The sequence below is a fragment of the Belonocnema kinseyi genome, chromosome 1 (genome assembly GCF_010883055.1).
Source record: "Belonocnema kinseyi isolate 2016_QV_RU_SX_M_011 chromosome 1, B_treatae_v1, whole genome shotgun sequence".
In the NCBI taxonomy this organism is placed as follows: domain Eukaryota; kingdom Metazoa; phylum Arthropoda; class Insecta; order Hymenoptera; family Cynipidae; genus Belonocnema; species Belonocnema kinseyi.
Window position 1 is genome coordinate 165,661,116 of NC_046657.1, and position 10,113 is coordinate 165,671,228.

The 10,113-nt window shown below is 30.6% G+C and overlaps 1 protein-coding gene across 6 annotated transcripts in view; it reads left to right on the forward strand.

Annotated features, from left to right (window-relative positions):
• Positions 1-426: 426 nt before the first annotated feature.
• Positions 427-10,113, forward strand: part of LOC117172443 — a 157,996-nt gene continuing 148,309 nt past the window's right edge. The window contains exons 1-3 of one of the 6 annotated variants that reach the window (XM_033360388.1): positions 2,955-3,033; positions 3,139-3,209; positions 4,922-5,096. In XM_033360388.1, coding sequence (XP_033216279.1) covers positions 5,072-5,096 — 25 coding nt within the window. In that variant the 5' untranslated portion in view covers positions 2,955-3,033; positions 3,139-3,209; positions 4,922-5,071. Of the gene's footprint in view, positions 526-2,944; positions 3,034-3,138; positions 3,210-3,393; positions 3,556-4,921; positions 5,097-10,113 lie in introns of those variants that run through there. The other 5 variants (XM_033360414.1, XM_033360397.1, XM_033360423.1 and 2 more) reach the window with 5 other exon arrangements.

The following is a 10,113-nucleotide window of genomic DNA, read 5'->3' on the forward strand; positions in this document are numbered from 1 at the left end:
AAACTAATAGGCATAGTAATAACAAATTCAAATATACAGAAAGGAATAACCAAAGCAAAATTATCCCTAGAAATTCTGAAAAAATATTAGAACTGTTTAAAAATAAATATTAAAGGATTAGCGAATAAGATACGTAAATGCTAGACCCGGGTAGTTTTCTTCCCGTGGCTAGGCCGTTTCAAGCTTATTTTTAGATATTATATTGTAAAGCCCTTGTTAGATATGCGCTGGCCGTCTGCCCTAAGAGACGAGAGAGGGGGGGGGGGAAGACCGGTGATAGCTTACACGTTCTTTTCAAAGGCTGTCATCCCTTGACCACGGTGTCGGCGCATGATAGAAAATGTCCACGACCGCAGCTGTACCTGGCAAAGCGTGTGGCTCTCTCGTCTTATCCTCCCTTTTTGTAGTGACTCATAGGAGAGAAAGGAAAGCAAGCTCGCCTGGAGAACTATTAAGAAGCAATTAGCCGGGAAGGATTTTCCAGCTTGGGTTTATTTTGTAAACACGAGCGGGGATTTTGACGAGGTAAATTTCTTTCTTAGTGGTTCTTAAATTTAGGACTAACGGCCTATAACAAATTTATGATAACGAACATATAATTTACATACTCTTTTCTTGACAAAATTTGGCGTCGATTTTAAATGTACTAAAATAGCTTACTAGTTTCACCTAACTGCAGAATATAGTCATTAATTAATATTAATATTTGTTATTATTAATTTTAAATGAAAAAAGACAACATTTATCTTTTTTTGTGGAAAAAATCGCTGTATCTGATATTTATAGAATTTGTTTTTTAGCCTTAATAATATATAAAAAATATTTACAAACTTTAAATTTATGTTTCTTTATAAATAATAAAGGTTGACAAACAGAAAAATCATCATCCTGCTTCTCAGAAAAAAATCATATTCATCTTTTTCGTATAGAAATAGCTTTTGTGACTTGAAAGAGTTCAGAAAATTCTCAATTCTAATAAATTCTGTACCTGGTATTTTTACAATAAATAAAAAAGAACCATTTATGTATTGATCCTGTAATATGACCATTCTCATTTCACAAATTTACATTTTAGAGGTTTTAGAGGAATAAAAGTACAACTATTTGCTTAAAGTCAATCTCCTTTGCTTGCGGATTCAATTATGTTGTTTGAAAATTGTTGTTGAACTACTTTTTTAAATAATATTTTTTATTGAAGATTCATATTTTTAGTTAGTTGCAAATTCATCTATTTGGTTGAAAGTTGAATTATTTAGTTGAAAACTGATATTTTTTAATTAAAAAATTTTACTTCGTGAGTGAGAGACTATTTCTTGATTTTTTTTTGATGAGGGTATGTCTCTTTGGTTGAGAATTTAAATATTTAGTTGAAAATAAGTTTTTTTTGCTGAAAGATTTTGAACAAAAAATGTAGAAGATTTTCAAGCATTTCGTAAAATTTTAGAAATATGAAAAAATGGTTAAGGATTTTTAGAAAAATTGAAAATGATTCTTTATTTATGATAATTAAGTCCAAGAGATTTTTTTTCAAGAGAATATGTAAAAAGATTTTAAAAAATAGTCTGAGATATTTTAAGGCATTTTTTAAATTTTGTAATATTTATTAAAAGTGCTAGGAAGAATTTAACTCATTAAAAGAGATATTAAAGTTTTTTTATAAATTTTTAAATAATGAAAAATTTGAAAAATTTCCAAAAACGTTAACACAAACTGCAGATTACTAAAGATTTTGCAATAAAATTTTTAAGCTTTTTCAGGATTTTTGAAAGTTTCAAGATGATAAAATGATTCCCTTATGAATCCTGAAAAAGTCTGAAGTAATTTTCTATTCCCAAAAAATGTTAAGAGAGTATTTAAATGTTTTTAAAACTAATTTCGATGTATAAATAAAAGTGAAATAATTATTACTTTGTAACGCCTTTTAATTAAAATAATTTAACTTCAAATTTGAAAAGTGTTAAACTTTAAAAAATTGTGATCTTTAGTAATTTAAAATTAATTTTTTATAAATTAAAATAAAGAAAAATGGCCCACTTCAATAGCTCGAATCTAAATTTCATTGGACTTCAAAAATTATTCTCAACCGTGAAAAAACCACGTATTTTTCCCTGGATTATAGTTATGTTATATTTATTTTTTGCATTTAAGATAATTTTAGTGGAATACTATAAATTGTATTTAAAAAAAAGTTTTTTTCGATTCAAAGCATGTTCTTTGGTTCAAAAGAATTTGTGACGTTGTAGCTTGCCAATCGTTACGGATCCTTCTCCAGATTTATCGAATTATCATTCAAATCTAATATCGCAGAATTACCCATAGCCAACACTAGCTCAAATAAGATTGAGTATGAGTGTAGAAGGATGAAAAATGAGTGTGAATAAAGCAATCGTAGGTTAGGTTAGCACATTTTTTTATACTCTTTGGGAAATTATTTAGATTACCTTTTATTTGTTATCCAAGTTAAATAAGAAAGCCGGAGGTTCATTGTATTTAGGGATCTCAGCTCTTGTCTCAATCGACGGAAGTGTTCCTCGCTCCCTCAAAATCTCAACAAAAACAAAGCAGATAGCACTTGTCACCGTTCAACACTCAGCCTCACCACTGCACACTGCACCCAGTATCGTTGCACCTCTTGTCACGAAGTCACTATAAACACACGGTGGAACCATCTACTGATTCCTTACCAACTCGAGTGAAGTAAAACAAATTTACTTACGACGTGCGGAACCATACTCAGCCCGGCACATCTCAAAACAAACCGGCGTAGCCACCTTGCCAGGAAACATAGAGCCGGCAGACCACCAGGGGAACATTCTGTTCGATACACGGAAGTAACAACCGGTAGTGGGGGTAAAGAGGGCAGCACCTGATGGCTAGGCAATTCTGGCGGGACTGATGGAAGAGGGGATGCTGAGAGCAGCAAAGCGCTATCCAGTCTAATCTTGGCCATCGGCTTGTGTGAAGGAACTTATTTGTCCACTAATTTCTTGGCATATAGAGACTGAGGATTGTGAGAAACCACGTCCAATTTAGGTAAGCGTCAGCAAAGAATATAATTTAATTCTACCTCCAGAGCTTTAATTATGTGCCTTTTTTAAATTTGATGTGAGTTTTCTTTCTTTTCTTGTGCAATTCTAGTGATTTCGTAAGCGGGATTAATGCCTATATTGGGTAGCTGTGACGCGTTTCGAAGCAACAGTAATTATTATGTAAGCCTATCCTTTCGTTTGTTTAGAGTTTTCTTTTTGTGTGTGTGTCAATTTAGATGTAAGCCGATTTGTGATTTCGTAACGGTTACGCCGTTCAGTCAGGAACGCTCTTGATTTGTGAGGAAGCGATCCTCTATAAATTCATTTTAAATTTAGAATGTAATAAATGTTTACTTGTTTCAATTTTTTGTCAACTAAAGAGTCAAACTGTTTTTCCTCGCCCCCACTTATCCCATTACCGATTGAGTAGGGACCTTTTATAAGAGATTTCCTAAAGTAGTGATAAATTATGAATCCCTCTTCGCTTTTGGAGTGACGCTAAGAACGCGTCTCGCGCCTGACTACGGTAGGTAATGTTTAAATTACCTTTTAACCACTAAGGACGCCAAGATTTAGGCATTGTTTCCTCTTTTTGTCCTAACGATTAAAAATAGTGTTAAAAATTGTTTCTGGTCCCAGTAAACATTTTTTGAAATTTTTAGTGATTTTCAACATTATAAAGTTATTTTTGGCTGAATGAAAAAAAATTGTTTGAAAGAAATGGTTTCGTTAATTCAAGGCGATTTTTTGATTGTGCTAGGGAAAAATACATGAATTTATTTATGGCTATGTATTATGTTAAATTAAGAAGCTGACAAAGTAAGAAAACATAAGAAATGGAAAAGCTAAATAAGAGAACGCAATTGTATGATGTTTTTAACTTCATTGACAGAATGATACGGACATATTTTGATATTTCTGAATTAAGTGCAATCTGGCACATAAAAAATTAAAGTTTATAGAGGAATAGAATTTTAGATTTCTTAAATGCATACAGAATATTTATCTATATAGAAAACGATAAAAAACAATCAAATAATCTTGGACATGGAATATTAGGACAACGTGTAGAAATCACACGAATCCTGTTCTTTCCCTTTTTTGACATAAAAAGCAACTGCTAAACATCTTTTCGGACAAAAAAAATTTAACGAATGTTGACGAAATGGCTTGGAAAATAGAAAAAATCCAAGTTTTTATTGAATTACTTCGAAATTATCGAAAGTAATAAGAATTAATTTTTAAAAATCAAACTAAAAGCTTTTAATTTTTAAATGAAAAGAAAAATTATGCATTCGATTTTAAAAAAAGTTCTCTATGGGTCTTTCTTCTCGCGAGTGTAACTGCGTACTGGAATAACATTTTGTAGGGTATAAAATAAAAGCATATCTGAATTAATTAATATTTTAATTAATTGATAGATGGAATAAGCCCACGAGTCACAGGCCAATTACGGAGCTTCAAAAGTACATTGTATTACCTATATTTATTATAAGAAACTAAAAGAAGAGCTTATAATATTATGTGTAATATATATTATGGAAGCATGGAAGCCTTTCTAATGAAACGTGACCTGCACGCTCCCTAAATGTCACAAAAATGAGTATTTGATCGAAGATAATTTCAAATAAGAAGTTGCCTGAATGGAAGTGTCTAATATTAGAGTAGAAATTCAATTTTTTGTGACGTTCAGGGAGCGTACCGGTCATGTATCTTTAAAGGAAGTCTTCCATCGATGCGCAAAGTGGACGTAGGTTGGGTCGCCCGAAGGTTATTCTCTTGGGGAATAGAGTATAAATTTGTCATAGAGGATCTAAGCTGGAAGCCAAGTATATTGGATCCATAGATCTTGTTAATTATATAGGTATATTAAAAAGAATAATTTCTTACAGTCCCGGACAGCCAATTATAGAACGAAGCAATTTGAACAAGAATAGGATGCCGGCAAATAGACGTCTGTCATGAAGAGTCGAAACATTAAATAATTTAGAACGAGTATTCAAATCAGATCCCGGAGGAGGGTAGATACAAAGCCTTTTTCAATGGAGAAACGCTCCGGCTCCACAGGTACAAGAGTTTCGGAAATAGGGATTTCCAAAGACACGACGGGGAAAGGGGCTCCCGCTCCTGCGACACATAGATATTGAGGGTTAATGTGCGACAGCGCAACACAGGCCTACTTCGCGCACGCACGCGTTTGTAATTCGGCATCGATGCGCGACTCTCTATAAGGGTGGGGGTATAGGGAAGAAAATTCCACATGCTTCTTTAGAGCTGGGACGCTCGTATCTGTGGAGCGCTCGTAACTTTAAAGCTCGTACCTTCGAAATCCGTTTGTATTTCAGAAATCTTTTATGACACGCTTCTCTAAAGTTGATATGCTTATTGAGATGAGAGGTCCATATAACAGAGCGATATTCCAGATTAGATTGTACGAAACATTAAAATAATGTCATAAATTGTTGAAATGTTTTAAACTATTTACAGATTCGAAATAAAAATCCTAGTTATTTATTAGCGCAAGATATTCATGAAAATGTTAAATTTTCTTTTATGTTTAATTTTATGTATGTTTCTCAAAAGCAGGTTCGTATTTTATTTCTGGAATAGCCAGGACCAGAATCCCCTTGGCTTCTTAGCTATACGATGTGGTTGTGGCGGCAACGGTGGCATTTTTCCTTTTACACGATATTGTTCCTTTATATTCTCACCAATTATCTGGCGAGTCCCGGATTTTACTATAAACATTTTGCCGTCCTCATTAAACATTCCAATTACAGGCCCTTCATTGACGAGTCCGTATCCAACGATATCAAAACCTTTAAGTAACATATTTACGTGACCAAGGACTGGTTCCATCTGACCATCGGCGCCTTTCTTAAAAACACCATTGTGTGCATGTAGTGTCAGAGGAAATGCAGTGTCAGGAGGAGGTTTGTACGCGGTTGAGACCCGTCTACCACTACTCGAACTGGAGGAAACTGAAACTTTGAAAGAATTTTTTCAATTTAAATACATTTTTTAGTTTAGGGGTCGTACTTCAATTGCGTAACGGATTATAGGCCCTCTTTAACACCCTTCCCCCCCAACTATCATTGTACGTAATTGACGGTTCCAGAAATAATACAATATGAGACTTGAAACCAATGGAAATTTTTTGTTTTTAAGATAATACATGCTTTGCAGGGTGAAAACATAACTTTTTATATTCGCTTATTTTTCCTTGGCCATTCTCTCATTTTCCCTGACCATTAATAATCACATACCAACATTGTAATGTTGTAATATTTTTAACGTAGGATCTTTCATAGGCGAATTAAAACCGCATTTCAGATACAAATTAAAAATGTTCAAACTATTAAAAAAGACGTTGCTACCACAAAAGATTATTTTTAACAGAACACGGCAATTTTCAATAAATTAATTAAATTTCCAACAAAACATGTAACTAATATTTGAACCAAAAGAGAAGAAACTTCGTTCAAATAAATAAATGTTTAAAAACAAAAAGACGAATTTTTAATAAATACATTTTTTTAAACATGAAATGAAAAAATGATTACCTGAATTAATGAATCTTCAAGCCAAAAAACGAATTTTCTCTACGGAAAATACATTTTCAACAAAATTGTTATATTCTCAATCAAGGAGAGAAATTTTCATTTAAAAAAAAACAATTTTTCAAGAATTAGTTAAACTCTTAACCACTTCGTTAAATTTTCAATTAAAAAAAATCAATTTTTAATCAAATACTTCAACTTTCAATCAAAGAGATGAATTTTCAGTTAAAAATATGAATCTTCAAAAAAAAAAAAATGATTTCTCAAAAAATTGGCTCTCAAAATTGGCAAGTGAAGTTGTTGAATCCTCAAGCAAAGTAGATTAATTTTTAATCAAAAAGATGTATTTTTATCCAGAAATATGAAATTTGAACTAAACAAGGTGAACTTTTAAATCAAAAAGACAAACGTTCAAGAGAAAAATTGAATTTTCGTCCAAAAAAAGATTTTAGTTTGAATTTTCAACACCAAACTATAAGATTAAACACGAAAAGTAAAATTTCTACGAATGAGTAAAATTTTCAATAAGATAGGATGACTTTTTGAAAAAATTTTTAACCATACAATTTTGTATTTTTACTAAAATATTTACATTTTTAAACTAAAAAGACAAATTTTCATAAAAATACAGTGAAACTCTTCTATAGCTCCGATTTCAGGACTGACGGTGGGGCAACTAACTCATTATAGCCTGATCCACTTTTGTTTGTTCACGCCTGACTGCTCGCCTGAGTGGCAGCCGCATATCCCGCGTACCCCGCGTAGCTCTGTTACACCTACATGCGGCGCGGCGTCAATTCTCAGAAAGGCTATAGAAGGGGGGGATACTAAATATGTTCCCTTTTTTTAATTCTTCATCGAAAAAAGATTTCAGTTGATTTTTCAAAACCAAAAAATTACAAAAATTTACTTAAAAAAAAAAAGAAAAGCATTTTCACCGAAATTGGTTAAACTTTTAACCAAATAATTGAACTTTTAATGAAAATCATACATGTTTAATACAATTATTTGTAAAAAAAGAAAGTTGAATTTCTAACCCAGAAGATGAATTTTCTACAAAAAAATACTAATTTTCAAAAAATAGATACATTTTCAAATAAAAATAGAATAGTGCAATTTTTAGTTAGAGGAATAAGTTTTTAATAAAATAAAATAAATTTACAATGAAACACTTCAATTATAAATTACATACGTAATTTTCAACTAAATGAATGAATGTTCAACCAAAAAATTATTAAATAATTTTAAAAGGAGAACATGTAATTTGAACTTAATAGTTGAATTTTTAACCCAAGAGGTTAATTTTGTACCAATTTAGACAGTTTTTGAAAAAGCAGATGAATTTTTTACCAACAAACAAAATAAATTTTTAACAAAATTCATGCATTTTTTACCAATAATATAGAATGTATATGAAAAAACAAGATATTTAGTTACATTTTTAGTTTAAATATAAATGTTTATAAAAAGTAGATTTTCTACGAATGAGATAAATTTTCAATAAAAAATAATTACTTTTCAACAAAATTATTGAATTTTCAAACAAAAATTTAGATTTTCAACAAAGAAAGAGGCAATTTCTACCATAGTGGTCGAGTTTAAAAATAAAAAGACAAATTTTCAAAAAATAGTTGAATTTTATTCCGAAAAATATTTAAGGTGACTTTTCAGTACCAAAATATGAATTTAAAGCAAAAAGTAACTTTTCTACAAAAATAGTTGCATTTTTAAACCAAAAATATAAATTTTCAACCAAAAACAATGGCGTTTTAACAAAATTGTTGAATTTTTAAACAAAAAATAAAATTTATAATTAAACAGATATTTTCAGAAGGAAGCAAATGCAAAAAAAATAAATATAAATACAAGGAAATTAAATTACTAACAGAAATATTATATCAGGTTTACCACAAACTTTCATTTTAAAAGTTCCCTAATCTTTTCCTAACTAATTTTTTATTTTTCCTTAACCATTATTATTCAAAGATCTTTTGAAAAATTTCTGTTTAAAATCTCTGACTATTTCCTGAACAATAAAATTTCCCAAATTTGTTTCGAATTCTTGTTGACTGGCTACGGTTTTTATTTGCATGCATAATTAACTTTTTGTACAATTATTATTTGTTTTTTCATTGGCGAATTTAGAAAATTACGCAGATGGATAAATGACCCCTTTTCCCTTACCTTAATCAAATGTAACAGAATCTCTGGACTCCTTCTTCCGCCTTGATTTATTACGCAATTTAAGTGCGGTCCCTAATGTATATGAATATTTAGCGCTCAGAAAGCACTAAACCACGTTTGAACAAATTTTCAGGACATCGAAAAAATCTTCGCATTTTGGAATGTCTTTCGATTTTTTAATGCAGCTATTGAAACTTCTAGCAGTATAGTTATTTATTTTAATTTACACTTTTTAAAAAATTATTTGAAAATTCTTCTTCTGTGCAACTGTATTTATACACATTTTATTTAGGAATTATTATTATGCACGCACTTATCCTGGGATCTTCAAGAAAAATATTATCCTTTCTTCCTTTATGTTTTTAACTTAAATCTGAGGGCCAGATGGTACAATTACGAATCTGAGTTTTCTGAAATCGTTTTGAGTTTCTTTTAAAATAATTGATTAAAGCAACAATTAGTGACAATTTTTCTCTCTACGAAGAATAATAGATATAATCTTAATCTTATCAAAAAAGCTTCTTGTAAAAATGGTAACTTTTTGTACATAGCAAATAAGTATAAACTGTGATCAAGCTGCAAGTAAAAAATTATCTGAAATTATAGATAATTATATATTATAATATTATATACTTACCGAAAAAATGTACGTGAATAGCTATAATGAAGACAAAAATACCAACGACATTCATTTTTGCAGGCTATCGTATTCTAACTATAAATTAATATTTAATAACAATTATATTACATACACTTGTCGCTATCCCATTCGCCCTACTAACATTTTTCATTATTGGTAAGATAGTTCCAAAGTAAGTAGCTTATTATCTGAGATATTTGTTTTTGCGCAATCTGTTTTTCTCTTCATGTATTGTAGGGATTTTAATTACCGTACAAAATTGAAACGAAGCCTTCTCCTATTTATCTTGAAAATTCATAAATTAATACGCCGAATCTGAATTTAAAACCCAACATACTTCGACCGAAATCAAAGTTCCTCATTTGTTTGTTATTTCATTATTTAAACAAAAGGACGCGCCAATCAATTGCTCCATGTTACTCTCTATATTGGAAGTAGCTAAGAAGTGAGAGAATATAATATTTCGGTTACAATTGTTTTTAATATTTTTTGTGTTTATTAAATGTGTTTGTCTGTTACTGGCGAACATGTTTAAACTGAAATAAAAAAATATTTCAGGGATGCTTTTCGTGTGGTTTTATCTCGCGCCTTTTACTGCCCCCTCAACCTGGCAGTTTATTAAGCACGTCAGTTTTAACATTATCTTTGACATGATGTAACATTAAGAGTGTTGGGGACGTCTGTGGAAATTTTAAATTAA